General features: G+C 48.5%; 1 protein-coding gene across 2 annotated transcripts in view; it reads right to left on the bottom strand.

Annotated features, from left to right (window-relative positions):
* Window positions 1-18,578, bottom strand: part of LOC144683646 (leukocyte surface antigen CD53-like) — an 88,608-nt gene that overhangs the window by 25,715 nt on the left and 44,315 nt on the right. For both annotated transcript variants that reach the window (XM_078546894.1, XM_078546893.1), the window contains exons 2-4: window positions 10,435-10,513; window positions 8,502-8,690; window positions 5,584-5,658 (exon numbers count right to left, since the gene is read on the bottom strand). In XM_078546894.1, the coding sequence (XP_078403020.1) occupies window positions 5,584-5,658; window positions 8,502-8,690; window positions 10,435-10,497 (327 nt within the window). In that variant the 5' untranslated portion in view covers window positions 10,498-10,513. The remainder of the gene's footprint in view (window positions 1-5,583; window positions 5,659-8,501; window positions 8,691-10,434; window positions 10,514-18,578) is intronic.

The raw sequence follows: 18,578 nt of genomic DNA, 5'->3' as shown, positions 1-18,578 counted from the left end.
ACTGCAAATCATCTTCTTAAACACTTATCCCCTATCCCTTCCACTTCCCCCTGTCCCTTCCACTTCCCCCTGTCCCTTCCACTTTCCCCTGTCCCTTCCACTCTCCCCTGTCCCCTCCACTTCCCCCTGTCCCCCCCGACTTCCCTCTGTCCCCTCCACTTCCCCCGTCCCCTCCACTATCCCCTGTCCCCTCCATTTCCCCCCGTCCCCTCCACTTCCCCCTCTCCTCTCCACTTCCCCATCCCCTCTACTTCCCCGTCCCCTCCACTTCCCCCTGACCCCCCCACTTACCCCTGTCCCCCCCACTTCCCCCTGTCCCCTCCACTTCCCCCCGTTCCCTCCACTTCCCCCTGTCCCCCCCACTTCCCCCTGTCCCCTCCACTTCCCCCCGTTCCCTCCACTTCCCCCTGTCCCCCCCACTTCCCCCTGTTCCCTCCACTTCCCCCTGTCCCCTCCACTTCCCCTGTCCCCTCCACTTCCCCCTGTCCCCCCCATTTCCCCCTGTTCCCTCCACTTCCCCCTGTCCCTTCCACTTCCCCCTGTGCCCTCCATTTCCCCCTGTCCCCCCCACTATCCCCTGTCTCCTCCACGTCCCCCTGTCCCTTCCACTTCCCCCTGTCCACTCCACTACCCCCTGCCCTCTCCACTTTTCCCTGACCCTCCAATTTCCCCTGACCCTCCACTAGCCCCTGTCCTCTCCACTTCCCCCTGTGTCCTCCACTTTCCTCTGACCCTCTGCTTTCCCCTCACCCTCTACTATCCCCGTCCCTTCCACTATCCCCTGTCCCCTCCACTTCCCCGTGTCCTTCACTTTCCTCTGACCCTCCGCTTTCCCCTCACCCTCTACTATCCCCGTCCCCCCCACTATCCCCTGTGCCCACCACTTCCCCCTGACCCTCCACTTCCCCCTCCACTTTCCCCTGACCCTCCATTTTCCCCTGACCCTCCACTCCCCCTGTGCCCTCCACTTCCCCCTGACCCTCCACTTCCCCCTCCACTTTCCCCTGACCCTCCACTTTCCCCTGACCCTCCACTCCCCCTGTGCCCTCCACTTCCCCCTGTGCCCTCCACCCTCACCTCCAATGGCGAGTATGAGGAGTGTTTGAACTTCTTAGTCAGCAAGACAGAGACCATCTGATTAGGTGCCTGTGCCGTGTCCCTCCCTTCCCCTGACTCACCTGGCCAACCTTACTCCTTACCCCTGCCCTAGCCCTGAACTCGCATCTTTCTCCAGTTTCTCTGCTATTTCCTCTGATGCACTTTCCTAGTTCATCTTGTCTATAAGACCGATCTCCTGCTCTCTCAGCCCTATCCCCACCTAATTACTGAGCACCCAACTTCCCCTCCAGACTCCCCTGTCAGCTGACATTGTTAATACTTCTGTCCCTCTGTCCTTCAAATCTGACATCATCAGCCCTCTCCTTAAAAAGAACAGCTCCTGATTGGTCTGTCTTTTCAAACTACTATCCCATCTCCAACCTCTCCTCTCCAAAGTTCCAGAGTGTGCTGTCACCTCCCAAATATGTACCTGTCTTTTCTGGAACTCCCTGTGTGAATCCCTCCAATCAGGTCTCCACTCCCGTCACGGGACCGAAATGGCCCTTATCAAAGGCACAAATAACATCTTGTGTGACCAGGACGAAGGTAAGCTATCTCTCCTTGACCTTCTCAAACTGTCTGTGGCCTTTGACACCAGTGACCACACCATCTTCCTCCAACACCTTTCCACTGTCACCTAGCTGGTTAGGATTCCTCTCATCTGTTTTCATTCTTAACTAATTGTGGCCGGAAAATCACCATCAATGGTTTTACTTCCTGTTTCCTGCACCATTACCTCTGGTGTATCCGCCTCCCATTCCTCATGTGCCTATTGCTCATCAGTGACATTGTCCAGAAGCACAGTGTCAGTTTTCACATGTCCCTGACAACACCCAGCTCTACCTCACCCCAAACTCGCTTGACCCCTGCACTGTCTATAAATTGTCAGGCTGCTTATTCAGCATCCAAGGCAGGATGGGCAGAAAATTCCTCCAGTTAAATATTGGGAAGACTGAAACCATTGACTGGAATCTTCCATTCTGGAGTCTAAGTTTGATGGTGGGTGCGGAAGTGGGAGTAATTCCCAATGGGGGTCAGGGCAGTTAACCAGGAGCAATCTTGTGCTCCTCAGCTCATTACGTATGTATCCACGAGGAGCTCTCCAATTCCCAGGGTGGGGGTGAGGGTGGGCAGGGAGTCACCTTCCCCAATGGTATTTCATGGGGTCGAAGGCCCGAGCACCATATCTAAAGGGCACCCAGACAGCCTGCACTATCCCTTCCACCTTTGCCCAACCACTGCTCCAACCTTCCCCGCGACAAGTAACTCACCTCCTGACTCCCCAAAGCCTGTCCACCATCTACAAGACACAAGTCAGGAGTGTGATGGAATAATCTCCACTTGCCTGGATGTGTGCAGCTCCAACAACATTCAAGAAGCTTGACACCATCCAGGACAAAGCAACCTGCCTGATTGGCACCCTATCCACAAACTTTCACTCCCTCCACCACTGACGCACAGTAGCAGCAGTGTGTACCATCTACAAGATGCACTGCAGGAATTCTCCAAGGCTCCTTAGCACCTTCCATTTAGAATATTGTGAGCAATTTTGGGCCCCGTATCTCAGGAAGGATGTGCTGGCCCTGGAGAGGGTCCAGAGGAGGTTCACGAGAATGATCCCAGGAATGAAAGGCTTAACATATGAGGAATGTTTGAGGACTCTGGTTCTATACTCGATGGAGTTTAGAAGGATGAGGGGGGACCTGATTGAAACTTACAGAATACTGAAAGGCCTGGATAGAGTGGACGTGGGGAAGATGTTTCCATTAGTAGGAGAGACTAGGACCCGAGGGCACAGCCTCAGAGTAAAGGGAAGACCTTTTAGAACAGAGATGAGGAGAAACTTCTTTAGCCAGAGAGTGGTGAATCTATGGAATTCATTGCCACAGAAGGCTGTGGAGGCCAGGTCATTGAGTGTATTTAAGACCGAGATAGATAGGTTCTTGATTGGTAAGGGGATCAAAGGTTACGGGGAGAAAGCGGGAGAATGGGGTTGAGAAACTTGTCAGCCATGATTGAATGGCAGAGCAGACTCGATGGGCCGAATGGCCTAATTTCTGCTCCTATGTCTTATGGTCTTATGGTCTAAACCCACGACCACTACCATCTAGAAGGACAAGGGCGGCAGATAGATGGGAACACTACTACCTGGAAGTTCTCCTCCAAGCCATTCACCATTCTGATTTGGAAATATATCACCGTTCCTTCACTGTTGCTGGGTCAAAATCCTGGAACTCCCTCCCTAACAGCACTGTGGGTGTATCTACACCACATGGACTGCAGTAGTTCAAGAAGGCAGCTCATCATCACCTTCTCAAGGGCAATTAGGGATGTGCAATAAATGGTGGTCTAGCCAGTGAAGCCCTCATCCTAGTGAATGAATTAAAAAAATGGAAGGATGGGATTGAAGGAGTGGAGCAGAATGAGGGAGGATGGGATTGAGGGTGTGGAGCAGAATGAGGGAGGATGGGATTGAGGGAGTGGAGCAGAATGAGGGAGGATGGGATTGATGGAGTGGTAGAATGGGAGGTTGAGGAGTGAAGGACAGGATTGCAGAGGATTTGCTCATTGGAATAGCCAGGATTTCATCCAGCCATACATTTATCTTGGACATACTTTTAAAGACACATTAAACTCAGTTATCCCTGAGGTTTTGCAGCATGCATACATGTACAGGTGAAAGGGCTGATTCAGTGTAGACTGACTTAGAGTACGCTGCCGGAGATTGTACATCCCTTCAGGATGTAATGTGAACTCAAATCTATTCAGCAAGCAGCTTCTGGGATGTTTTCTGATGAAGGGCTCCCTCTGTGGCACTGTAGGTAACTGACCCCATGATTCAGTGCAGGGGCAGGTGGACCAGGAGAAGCCTGGAGCCTGTTCATAGAGGACAGAGGATAATGCAATGTCCTTGGAAGAGGAAAGGAAGGGTCACTGACTGTTACTGAGACTGGGCTTCTGTATAAATGTTGAATGAGGGACTGGTTCAGGCCCCCATGGGGATATATACCACATAGCCTCATAGTCCTGTCTGAAGAAGTGACCCCCCACTACTCCAGATAAAATTAGGTCCATTAAAGAGCTGCCAGCACTTTCACACTTACCATTGCTATTTCTCCCCTTGTCATTTCCAGCCTTGATTGGTGGGGATTCCAGTTGCTCTATCCCAGGTAAGAATCTAACTGTACAGAGTCAAATTGCTGATATTCTCAGGAGTTTAGAAGAATGAAAGGTGATCTCATTGACATGCTAAAGTGTCTAGGCAGTTTGAAAGTTGTTTCCCCTGGCTGGAGAGTCTGGGACACGGGGGCACAGTCTCAGGGTAAGGGGTCAATCATTTAGGACTGAGGTGAGAAGAAATCTCTTAACTCAGATGTTGTGAATCTTTGGAATTCTCTTTCTCCGAGGGCTGTAGATATTCAGCCGTTGAGTATATTCAAGACTGACATAGACAGATTGTTAGGCGCTAAGGGAATTGAGGGATATGGTTATGAAGCTAGAAGGTTAAGTTGGAGATCAGCTATGGTCATATTGAATGGCGGAGCAGGCTCGAGGGGCCAATGGCAAACTTCTGCTTATATTGCTTATTTTCTAATGTATAAACCAAAATGAAATGAAAGGCTTCTTTATTATGTTTCCCAACACAGGCAGCATCCAGCTGTAAAGTCCCTGACATTTTCAACAACAACTGGAAACCCCAGATCTTCCCTTAATCTTCCACAAGAATAGATAGTTAGAGTCTAACCCACTGCACAGCACCTTCCAAACCCACAACCACTACCATCTAGAAGGACAAGGGCAGCAGATAGATGGGAACACCACCACCTGGATGTTCCCCTCCAAGTCACTCACCATCCTGACTTGGAAATATACCGCTGTTCCTTCACTGTCACTGGGTCAAAATCCCGGAACTCCCTCCCTAACAGCACTGTGGGTGTACTTACACGACATAGACTGCAGCGGTTCAAGAAGGCAGCACACCACCACCTTCTCAAGGGCAACTAGGGATCAGCAATAAATGCTGGCCCAGCCAGTGAAACCCACATCCCGTGAATAAATTAAAAGAAACTTTGTTACCATGGGAGGAACCCAGCATTAAGGCTTGACTGTGAAGTGACAAGTGTCTGGATCCTGTGGATCATCATTGACCAGGAACATAGCTGGGTAAGACTCGGACTACCCACGCACCCTGTCCCAGAGCAAGATGAAAATCCAACTTTGTTAGTTCAACTCAAATGCAGTAGTGACTGGAAAGGCACTGAAGTGAATAGATTGTTGGTAAGCTGTACCATCAATGCCCACATGTAACTTCCCAGAGCCCAATCCCTGCCCATTCTGAACCTGATCAGACTCTCCTCCTGGGATTTCGACAATGGATGGATAATTGATTATCCAGGTCACTGCACAGTGCTAAAATTAAAAATCCCTCCATGTTGATTCAAACTCCAATCAGGGTGATAAATATTCAGATGTTACTAAACATACCTGGCTTTCATAGAAGAAGAGAATGATGGCGGCCGTAACTTCAATCAGAAGGATCAGGAGGAGCAATATGAAGAACTAGAGATACAGGAAAGAGAAACAGAGCCATGAGTGACAGACAATACCCCTCCCACACCAACCCTGGCACCTCACATATTCGCACTCACTCACACACACACACACTCGAGTTTACACACACACTCACGTTCACACTTACACACATGCACACTCATGTGAGTATGCACACACTTCTGCTCACACGCACACACACACACACACACACCAGCGCACACACACACTCACATTCACACACAGACACACACTCAAGCTTACACACACGCACACTCGCATTCACACACACACTCGAGCTTACACACACATGTTCACACACACGCTCACACACTCGAGTTTGCACACACGTGCATGCTCACACATACATTCACACACACAGAGACTCATGTTCACACACACACCTGTTCATGCACACACTCATGCTGTCTCACACACACACATACACACACACATTCGAGCTTACATGCGCACACACACACACTCGAGCTTACATACACACACACATTCACACACACATACCTGAGCTTACACACACACACGAGTGTTCACACACAAACTCATGCTCACGCTCACATACTCTCTCACTCCAACACATACACACACTTGTGCTCATATACAAACACTCGAGCTTACACACACACGCTCACACTCACACGTTCGAGCTAACACACACACCCACATTCACACACACTCATGCTCACACACACACTTGAGTTTATACACTCACGTTCACACACACACTTATGCTCACACGCAGACACACACATGCACACACTTATGTTTACTAACACACACACAGTTGTGCTCACACACACATGGTTGGAAATACTGACAAAGATAAATTGTTCCCATTGGCAATGCATCAAACCTTAGAGGGCATTAAACTAAAATAAGCAAGCCAGGAGGAAGACATGCAGACAGCCTGAAGTAATGGAACTAACAATGAATGAGTTGTGGAATAAGTTGACTGGGATGGTCACTTATTACCTGTGGGGCAGGCAAAGCCAGTTATTGTCTAGAGAGCAGCAGGTCAATACTGAATGGAAGAGATGTGAGGACAGCGAAATATTCTGGAGTTTCTAACTTGATCATTTTTCGGGTTATGTATGTAACTTTTCTTCAGGAGACTGAATGTGTGGTTGGTATCCAAGATAGGATAGAGTGGACATGGTGTATGGTTGGAGTGGGTGTGAGAATCTGGATTTTCTTTTTTAACACTCTAACGCCTATTTAACCTCTGACCATGGCATCCAGGCATCAACATCCCATAATAAAAACAGGAAATGCCAAAAAGCTCAGCCGGTCTGGCAGCAGAGAGAGAGAAACAGGGTTAACGTTTCAAGTCCAATATGACTTCTTCAGAACTCTAAGGAGAGTCGTACCAACTCAAAACATGTTATAAGGATAGCTGAGTTGTGCTATTAGTCATAGAATTGATCTGCAGCCAATTCTCGGGTGGAAATGTTAAGTTTATTTGCAATATACTCAGCAGCAACTACACATGTGCTTTCAACTCCAACTCTATCTCTACACTGACTGCTGAGGTAGCCCGCACTACTCTCCTATTGGTTACTACAGATCATGTGATCTTTCCTAGCAAGCATTATTCATAAAGGTACATTACACACTAAATAAAACCATAATTACTACAAAACATTAACTCTGTTTCTCTCTCCAAAGATGCTGCAAGGCCTGCTGAGTTTTTCCAGCATTTTCTGTTTTTATTTCAGGTTTCCAGCATCTGCAGTATTTTGCTTTTATCAACACCCCATAAAGTGGCAGCAGTTGTGTACTGAGACTATCAAAGCACTCCAACTGTGAACAGCTTCCTGGCTCTGATTATTTGGGTTCTGATTAAGAGAACAGTCAATTGGGTGAGTGGTCTGCTGCTGATAGTGGCCTGTGGGTGTCAACAGAATTATTGCCCTCCAACAGTTAGAATTTCAAGACGGCAATGCTAGAGAGAGAAAAAAAGAGTCCCTTTAAATCAGAACTTGTATTTATACAGCAGCTTTCAAGATCCCAGGATGGGCCAAAGCACTAATCAGTCAATGCAGTACTTCTTAAAGTGTAGCCACTGCTAAAGAAAACATGGCGGCCAATTTGCACACAGCAAGATCCCACAAACAGCGACGGTATAAATGCTCAGATAATCTGTTTTACTGATGCTGGTTGAGGGATAAACCTTGGCTAGGGTACCAGGAAGAACTCCCCTGCACTTCCTGTGGATGATGCTGTGGGATCTTTTATTGTCACCTGAGGGGGTGGGGTGGGGGCGGAACAGCTTTAAGAAACTCTGACACTGCGTTGTTCCCTTAGTTCTCCATCAGCCCAATAATGGGCTGAGCAACAGTTATCCTTCAACCAAAATCACTAAAAAACAGACTATCGGGTCATTTAATTGTCACATTGCTGTTTGTTGGAGCTTTCTGTGCACAAATTGGCAGCTGTATTTCCTACATTACAACAGTGACTACACTTCAAAAAGTATTTAATTGACCTTGCAGCACTTGGGGTGTCAGGAGAATGGGAAAGGTGTGATATGAATGTGAGTATTGCTTTTTTAGTTTTCTGTTTTAAATATTTAGGCCAGTGTTGATCAGACCAAATGGATATTTTTACTGTCATTGTTGTTTACTTGGATGCTTGTTTTAGCTCAACATTTTAACAAAAAACAGGACTTAAAAGTCAAAAGAAATTAAGAGTCAGATTTTAAAATTAATCTTTTTCTATGTATGTGTGAGACTACCATCTGTTTCCCTCCCCCCTCCCCCCATCCCCTATCCCCAGCTTGGTTAAAGCTTACTACTCAACAGTTTAGATAGACTGGAGATTCACACAGGACTTACTGACAGTAACAGGCACTTGTTTTCCTTGATCGCTCCCATGCAGCCCAGAAAAGCCACCACCATGGTGACCGTACCCACGACAATCATGATGTTGGCTATGGAGAGAGATGGTAGGCTGGAGAGCAATGCTCCAAAGTTATTCAACGTCAGCAGGTAGATTCCCAATCCCATGATAATACATCCACAGATCTGAAAGAGATGGACATATTGACACAGCTTCTCCTACTGTGGGCGATAGCAAGACTCACACATCTCCTCCTCAAACAGTTACATAATTATGCACAGCCAGTGACCTTAAATATACCTTCTGTTCCACGGGGTTGAGATGCAGTCCTCTTCCATCCCTTCCCCGACCCCAGGCACTGTTGCTGTGTCCTTGCATTTGGAGTATTCTGTACATCTATGCATGAAGAGCTGACCTTGGGATGTTATGTCACTTACATAGTCTATGGCTGCTGTCGGGGCTGCAGTATTCTGGGAAAGTCAGGGCTAACCAAACAGGGACAAACCACCAGTAAAGGCAAAAATTCATTATTACATCGAGTCCATGTGGAGGGTGTCTGTAAGAGTAAGAGTCCATGTAGAGTGTCTGTAGAATCTCATTCCCCCACTCGATCCCCATAGCTCTGCAAGTTTATTTCCCTCAAGAGCCCTTCCGATTTCCTTCTGAAATCAGAGATCACCTCCATTTCCACCACCCTTGTAGGCACCACCATTCATGACTGGATGTGAAAGGATGACAGAGCTTAGAACTGATCCTCTGGTTGTGGGGTCACTTAGCTCTGCCTATCGCTTGCTGCTTATGCTGTTTGGCACGCAAGTAGTCCTGTGTTATAGCTTCACCAGGTTGAAACCTCATTTTTATGTATGCCTGGTGCTGCTCCTGGTATGCCCTCCTGCACTCTTCATTGAACCAGAGTTAGTCCCCTGGCTTGGTGGCAATGGTTGAGTGGGGGATATGCCGGGCCATGAGATTACAGATTGTGGTTCAGTACAGTTCTGCTGCTGCTGATGGCCCACAACGCCTCATGGACGCTCGCCCAGTTTTAAGCTGCAAAAACAGAGAAACCTGAATTGTTTGAAAAAGAACTTTGACCAAATGTGTGCAGCATGTGCTGTTACTCGGCACTCCGTCTAACTTCATAAAAAACAGCCAGAGTTTCATCAGCATCAGCCATGACTTATATAAAAGTTCACAGCACCCTGTATGGCACAGGAGTTCACTGAGTGCTGTTAAAGTAGCATTTGTCAGTACATAGCGGACAAGGAAACTTTACAGCGTTACCATTTCAGGGTCAGAACTAGGACTTACCTGATTAGGAAACTTTAGGCAACAATTATCATCTCAAATTATGGGTCCTGCACCTTACAGCTGGGTACATTAGTAACAGCCAGTGCTCTGGCTGACACGACAGTGTAGGATATCAGTATTATATAGTATGGATTCACACTGTGACACAGTGCAGAGCACAAACAACATACAGTAAGGGGACAAGCTTCAAAACATGCAAGCTTCTAAGACAGATACTGAGAGACTGTTTCCCCTGGTCAGGGGAATCTAAAACACGGGGGCACAGTCTCAGGATAAGGGGCAGATCATTTTGGACTGAGATGAGGAGGAATTTCTTCACTGAAAGTGTGTGAATCTTTGGAATTCTCTACCCGAGGGTTGTGGATTCTCCATCATTGAATATATTTAAGGCTGAGATAGAGAGATTTTTGGTCTCTTAGGGAATTAAGGGATATGGGGAGCAGGCAGGAAAGTGGAGTTGAGGTAGAAGATCAACTATGGTCTTATTGAATGGCAGAGCAGATTCGATGGGCCACATGCGCTACTCCTGCTCCTATATATTCTGTTCTTAAACACTGACATGGGCTCACTGTGCATTCATAATTTGTCCTGCAGACTTTTCTCCCAAGAATCTGCACTTACCCAAAATATTAAATTGAACACAAACAGCATATATTTCAGTGTCTTCAAACATCCTTGTGCCATTCTGAGAATTCCACACCTGCAGTAGAAAGAACAGGTATTATTCCATATCTGCACAGTCCATTTATTTAAACACAGAGCAGTCCTATAAACACAACCCATTCCTATAAATACAGCCCGGTCCTGGAAACATAGCATGATCCTGGAAACAAACACAGACTAGTCCTATAAATACAAACATAGCATGGTCCTGGAAACACAGAGTGGTCCTATAAAATAGCCTGGTTCTATAAACATAGCCTAGTCCTGTAAACACAGTCTAGCCCTGCAAACACAACACGGCCATATGAATACAGCCTGGTCCTATAAACGCAAATGCAACCCAGTCCATCAAATGCAGCCCGGTCCTATAAACACAGCCCAGTCCTGCAAACACAGCCTGGTCCTATAAACAGAAACACACCCTGTCCTGTATAAACAAACAGAGCCTAGTCTTGTAAACACAGACCGGTCCTATACACACAAACGCAGCCTAGTCCTGTACACACAAAGACACCCAGTCTTGTAAACAAAGCCTGGTCCTGTACAGACAAACATAGCCCAGTCTTGTAAACACAGCCCAGTCCTGTAAACACAGCCCAATCATATACACACACTCAGAGCACTGTCCTATAACACAGCTTGGTCCTGTACATGCAAACACAGCCCAGTCTTCTACACACAAACACAACCTAGCCTTGTAAACACAGCCCAGTCCTATACACACAAACAAGCCTGATCCTGTAAACATAGCCTGGTTCTGTATACACAAACACAGCCCAGTCTATATACAAACACAGCCCAGTCTTATGAACACAGCCCAGTCCTATACACACAAACACAGCCAATCCTGCACACATAAACACAGCCCAGGTCTATACATATTAACACAGCCCAATCTTGTAAACACAGCCCGGTCCTATACACACAAACACAGCCAGTCCTGTAAACACGGCCCCATCCTATAAACACAGCCTGGTCCTGTACACACAAACACAGCCATGTCCTGTAGCCACAGCTCAGCCCTGTACACACAAACACAGCCCAGTATTGTAAACACAGCCCGGTCCTGTACACACAAACACAGCCTAGTCCTGTAGCCACAGCTTAGTCCTGTACACAAAAACACATCCCGGTCCTGTAAACACAGCTCGGTCCTATACACACAATGACAGCCCAGTCTTGTAAACACAGCCGGGTACTATACACAGAAAAAAGCAGCCCAGGCCTGTAAACACAGCCTGATCCTATACACATAAGCACATCCTGGTCCTGTAAACACAGCCTGGTCCTATGCACACAAACACAGCTCAGTTCTTTAAACATGGCCCAGTCTTGTAAACATAGCCTGGTCCTATAAATATAGCCCAGTCCTGAACACATAAACACAGCCTGGTCCTGTACACACAAACACAGCCAGTCCTGCACATATAAACACAGCCCAGGCCTATACACATTAACACAGCCCAGGCCCCAATCTTGTAAACACAGCCTGATCCTATACATAAAAACACAGCCAGTCCTGTAAACACAGCCCTGTCCTATGAACACAGCTTGGTCCTGTACACACAAACACAGCCCAGACCTGTACACACAAACACAGCCCAGTCTTGTAAACAAAGCCCAGTTCTGTACACACAAACACAGCCCGGTCCTCTAGACGTAAACAGAGCCTTGTCCTGTAAAAGCAGCCCGGTCCTATACACACAATCACAGCCCGGTGCTGTAAACACAGCCCAGCCTTGTAAACACAGCCTGGTCCTGTATACACAAACATAGCTTTGTCCTGTAACCACAGCTTGGTCCTGTACATGCAAACACAGCCTGGCCCTGTAAACACAGCCCAGTGTTTTAAACATAGCCCAGTCCTGTTAACATAGCCTGGTCCTATAAACAGAAACACAGCCCGGTCTTGTAAACACAACCCAGTCCTATATGCACACATGCAGCTTGGTCCTGTAAACACAGCCTGGTCCTGTACATGTAAATGTAGCCCAGTCTTTTAAACATAGCACGGTCCTATACACGCAAGCACAGCCCAGTCTTATAAACACAGCCAGGACCTGTAAACACAGCTTGATCAGTACACACAAACACAGCCTGATCTGTACGCACAAACACAGCCCAGTCCTGTAAACACAGCCCAGGGCTGTAAATGCAGCCCAGCTCTGTAAATGCAGCCTCGTCCTGGATGCACAAACACATCCTATCCCTATAAACACAGGTGGTCCTCTACACATAAGCACAGCCCAGCACTGTAAACACAGCCTGGACCTATAAACAGAAACACAGCCCAATCCTAGAAACACAGCTGAGATGGCCAAACACAGCCCAGTGCACTAAACATAGCTGAGACCGCCAAACACAGACAAGTCCACCAAACATAGCCCAGTCTACCAAACACAGTCAAGCCCACAAAACACAGCCCAGTATACCATACAGAGCTGAGACTGCCAATCACAGCCCAGTCCATCAAACACAGCCAAGTCCACTAAACACCAGCTGAGACCGCCGAACATAGCCCAGTCCACCAATCACAGCCGAGACAAACCAAACACAACCCAGTCTACCAAACACAGCCGAGACCGCAAAATACAGCCCTGTCCACCAAACACAGTCCAGTCCATGAAACACAGCCGAGTCCACCAAAGACAATTGAGTCCACCAAACACAGCCCAGTCTGTCCAACACAGCTAAGATTGCCAAACACAGACCAGTCCACAAAACACAGCTGCAACTGCCAAACACAGCCCAGTCCACCAAACAGCCCAGATTGCCAAACACAGCTGAATATACCATACAGAGCTGAGGCTGCCAATCACAGCCCAGTCCATTAAACCCAGCACAGTCCTCCAAACACAGCCAAGTCCACTAAACATAGCCCAGTCCACCTAACACAGCTGAGATCGCCAAACACAGCCCAGTCCACAAAATGCAGCACAGTTCACTAAACAAAGCCCAGTCCACCAAACACAGCCCAGTCCACAAAATGCAGCACAGTTCACTAAACAAAGCCCAGTCCACCAAACACAGCCCAGTCCACAAAATGCAGCACAGTTCACTAAACAAAGCCCAGTCCACCAAACACAGCCCAGTCCACAAAATGCAGCACAGTTCACTAAACAAAGCCCAGTTCACCAAACAGAGGCCAGTGCACTAAACAAAGCCCAATACATCAAACACAGTTCAGTCCACGGAACACAGACAAGTCCAGCAAACACATCCCAGTCCACCAAACACAGCCGAGTCCACCAAACACAGCCCAGTCTGCCAAACACAGCCCAGTCTGCCAAACACAGCCCAGTCTGCCAAACACAGCCCAGTCTGCCAAACACAGCCTAGTCCACTAAAAACAGCCCAGTCCACTAAACAGAGCCGAGACTGCCAAACACATCGCAGTCCACCAAACAGAGACCAGTCCACCAAACACAGTTCAGCCCACCAAACACAGCCCAGCCACCTAAACAGAGCCCAGTCTACAAAACACAGCTGAGACTGCCAAACACAGCCCAGTCCACCAAACACAGCCCAGTCCACCATATGGAGCTGAGACTGCCAAACACAGCTCAATTCAATAAACACAGCGCAGTCCACCAACCACAGCCAAGTCCACCAAACACATCCCAGTCCACTAAACACAGCCCAGTCCACCTAACACAGTCCAGTCCACCAAACACAGCCCAGTCCACCAGGCAGCCAAGTCCACCAAACACAGCCCAGTCTGCCATACGCAGTCAAATCCACCAAAAAAAGCCCACTGCGCCAAACACAGCCCAGTCTTCCAAACACAGCCCAGTCTAACAAACACAGCACAGTCTATCAAATGCAGCTGAATCCACCAAACACAGCCCAGTCCACCAAGCAAAGCCCAGTTTTCCAAACACAGCCCAGTCTACCAAACACAGCTGAGACTGCCAAAGACACACCTGTACATCAAACACAACCCAGCCCAGCAAACACAGAGCTGAGACTGCCAAACACAGCCCAGTCCCTTAAACATTGCACAGTCCACCAAACACAGCCCAGTCAACCATACGGAGCTGAGACTGCAACCACAGCCAAGTCCACTAAACACAGCCCAGTCCACCAAACACAGCCCAGTCCACCAAACACAATCCAGCCCACGAAACCCAGCTCAGCCCACAAAACACAGCTGAGATCGCCAAACACAGACCAGTCCACAAAACACAGCCCAGTCCACCAAACACAATCCAGCCCACGAAACCCAGCTCAGCCCACAAAACACAGCTGAGATCGCCAAACGCAGACCAGTCCACAAAACACAGCTCAGCCCACTAAACAGAGCAGAATCCGCTAAACACAGCCCAGTCCACAAAACACAGCCCAGTCCACTAAACACAGCTGAGACTGTCAAATACAGTCCATCTACCAAACACATCCCAGTCCACTAAACACAGCCCAGTCCACCAAACACAACCCAGCCTCCCATACACAGCCAAGTCCACCAAAGAAAGCCCACTGCGCCAAACACAGCCCAGTCTATCAAATGCAGCTGAGTCCACCAAACACTGCCCAGTCCACAAACCACAGCTGAGATCACCAAACACAGCTGAGTCCACCAAACACAGCCCAGTCCACCAAGCAGAGCCATTTGCCAAACACAGCCCAGTCTACCAAACACAGCTGAGACTGCCGAAGACAAACCTGTACATCAAACACAACCCAGCCCAGCAAACACAGAGCTGAGACTGCCAAACACAGCCCAGTCCCTTAAACATTGTACAGTCCACCAAACACACCCAAGTCCACTAAACACAGCCCAGTCTACAAAACACTGCTGAGACTGCCAAACGCAGCACAGTCCACTAAACACAGCCCAGTCCACCAAATACAGCACAGTCCATCAAACACAACCGAGACTGCCAAACACAGTCCAGTCCATCAAACAAAGCCCAGTCCACCAAACACAGCTCAGACCACCATACGGAGCTGAGACTGCCAAACACAGCTCAGTCCAATAAGCACAACGCAGTCCACCAACTACAGCCAAGTCCACTAAACACAGCCCAGTCCTCCAAACACAGCTGAGACCACCAAACACAGCCCAGTCCACAAAATACAGACCAGTCCATCAAACACAGCTTAGACCACCAAACACAGCTCAGTCCACAAAACACAGCCCAGTCCACTAAACAGAGCCCAGTACACCAAACACATTCCAATCCACCAAATACAGCCCAGTCCAAAAAACACTGTCCCTGGTTGTGCAAAGCTGGCACATAGTTGGTATTGATGACCATAACGCTGTCAGATTGCCATTAAAAACTCATCCAGTTCTTTAATGTCCTTTAGGGAAGGAAACCTGCCGTCCTTACCTGGCCTGGCCTACATAGACCCACTGTAATGGGGTTGATTCCTGATTGCCCTCTGAAACAGCCTAGAAAGTTACCCAGCTGTATCAAACTATGACAAGACCTAGCAGCACCCTTTCCTGGTAAATTGACACACACAATAAATGCCGGCCTTCCCTTCAATGCCCATATCCTGAGAATAATTTAAATAAAGCTACTGTTTGCTCTCTCACCACCACCTTTTATTCCATGACTCTTCCCATGTGGCTTGATGGCCTGTCCAATATCAAATTGTATTTAAGCTAGAATTTTCTACAGCTCGACAATGACAGGCTGTTTTCTTCAGATCATGTTAAAATCTCCAATTTTATCCCCCGAGGGTTTATAGCTTCAGGACTCTGCTTGACACTGATCTGAGTTTCCAATCCCACAGCTAACCCATCACCAAGACTGGCTAACCTCTGTAACATTGCCCATCCCCAGCCCCCTTCACCTGCACCACCACTGAAACCATTGTTTATGGCTTCCTCCCCTCCAGGTCATTGCCTCCAGAGCTGTCCCCTCTATAAACCTCATGCTGCCCCTCACAAGATCCCGCTGACCCTCCACCCTGCCTTTAGCCCTCTTCCAGTCCCTGTCTGCCAATTGACCCCCACCCCCCAACATTCTATCATTAGTGACTGGCCCCTTACTTACCCTGTCCTCGGGTCACTGATGCAGAATGACATTACATATGTAAGTACATCTCAAAACAAGAATTTCCTTGGCTCTAAAGCACATTGTGACATTGGGAAAAGCACAATAGAAATGCATGCATTGCCTTAATGTATAAGGGCATCTTAATAAAGGTGTCTGGTATAGCAAGGGTTAATGTGGGACTGGGAAAAGGTACAGCCCACAGTGCAATACAAAGAGACACATGACCTGAGACTAGAGTCAATTGTGGACTGTACAGAGACCTGTGTAGAAGCAAACATGGAGTTAGCTCATAGCTTGGGCTATGCCCTGTGTATATGTACATAGTTGTGTGTTATCAATAAACACTTAGGCCTGAATCTTGCGTTCTGAGGTTGGGTGCCTGCCCAACCTGTAAAATTGCGTGCATGTGTGCAATATTGAGGTTGGCGGGTGTGCGTTGGAATCAGAGCTGCGTCCAGCGACAATGAAAAGGCCAATTAAGGTCATTAAAAAGCCTATTGACCGTGATTTTACATTGCCCATGTGATTTTTAACTTGTCGCATGGACAGAACTGGTGGCCGGAAATCACATTTTAATCATTTCCTCATCCACGGGCAGGATAAAAGGCCCCGAAGCAGCAGCACTTTCTCTGTCATTGCCAGTCCTTTGCCGTGTGAGTACAGAGTTGTCCGAGTTTCTTGGCATCTTGTTTGATTGTTAAGCCCACGGCTCAGCATCTCAGGTCCTCATCTTCCCTGGACGGTTCCTCTGAGTATTGCAGCACAGTGCTCCTTCATTTTCAAGGCACTGCTCCTCTGTATCCCATCTAATGGGAATAGTGTATTTCACTGGTGGAACCTCCTCTGAAGAGGAAGAGAGGGGCCGGAGGGAGAGGAGTCCAAGTGAGCACGAGCAGCATCCCAGGGACAGACCTTTAAGAGGAGAGGCACAGGCTCAGTTGATGCAAGGCCAGCAGGGAGGCCAAGGTTGGAGGGCACGCCGAAGACGCCACTACCCAGCGGCTAGAGCGTTCAGGCAACGCTCCAACTACTTCCAGATTTCTGAGGTCCAGTGCCGCAGGAGGCTCCACCTCTCCAGGGACACAGTGACAGCAACATGTCACATGATAGGTCCGGAAATAGCCTCCAACTACATGGGCGGACACCCAATGGTGGTAGCTTTGAAAGTCACAGTGCCCCTGACCTTCTGTGCCTCCGGTTCTTTTCAGGGCTCAGTGGGAGATCTGTGCGGCATTTCTCAATCAGCTGCACACAGTTGCGTCAAGATCATGACTGATGCTATCTTTAGACATGCCCGCACGTTCATCCACTTCCGGACAGATAAGGTGAGCTAGGCGGAGAGAGCCCGAGGCTTCGCTGCGATGGATGGGTTCCCCTGCACCCAGGGTGTAATAGATTGCACTCACGTGGCCATCACGGTGCCAGCAGATGAGCCGGGAGCTTTCGTAAACAGAAAGAGGTTCCACGCAATGAATTTTCAGATTGTCTGTGACCACAGGACACAGATTCTCCAAGTTTGTGCCCATTACCCTGGGAGATCACACGATTCTTACATCTTGTGGCACACACAGGTACCAAGGCTGTTTGTAGCTCCTGCGTGAGTGGATGGATGGATACTGGGTGACAAGGGCTTTCCCATGAAGAGGTGGCTGATGACCCCACTTCAACACCCAAGAACTGAGGCCGAGGAGAGACACAACAGGAGTCATACCTCCGCAAGGGCGGTGGTAGGGAGGACCATCGGGCTGCTGAAGATGCGCTTCAGATGCCTGGACCGATAAGAAGGGGGCATTGCAGTATCCTCCAGAGTGTCTCTCTCATAGTTGCTGCATGCTGCACCCTGCACAACCTGGCTCTGGCAAGGTGGGACCCTCTGGAGGCTGAGGAAAGGGCGGCTGCTCCACAGGCCACAGAGGATGACTCAAGTGATGGCTCAGAGGAAGACCCTGGGGAGATGCAGGGTGAGGACCTCGAGGCAGAGGACAGGAACCTTCCTGGAGGCAGGGACACCAGGGATGCTTTGATCCAGCAAACCTTCAGCTAGACACCCAAGGCATCGATGCTTCGCCAAGCCAATGGCACCGTCTCCTTTGC

This window comes from Cetorhinus maximus, chromosome 8 (assembly GCF_964194155.1).
Source record: "Cetorhinus maximus chromosome 8, sCetMax3.hap1.1, whole genome shotgun sequence".
Classification (NCBI taxonomy): domain Eukaryota; kingdom Metazoa; phylum Chordata; class Chondrichthyes; order Lamniformes; family Cetorhinidae; genus Cetorhinus; species Cetorhinus maximus.
Note: the sequence above shows the minus strand (reverse complement) of the source record. Positions and strands in the feature narration are given on the sequence as shown.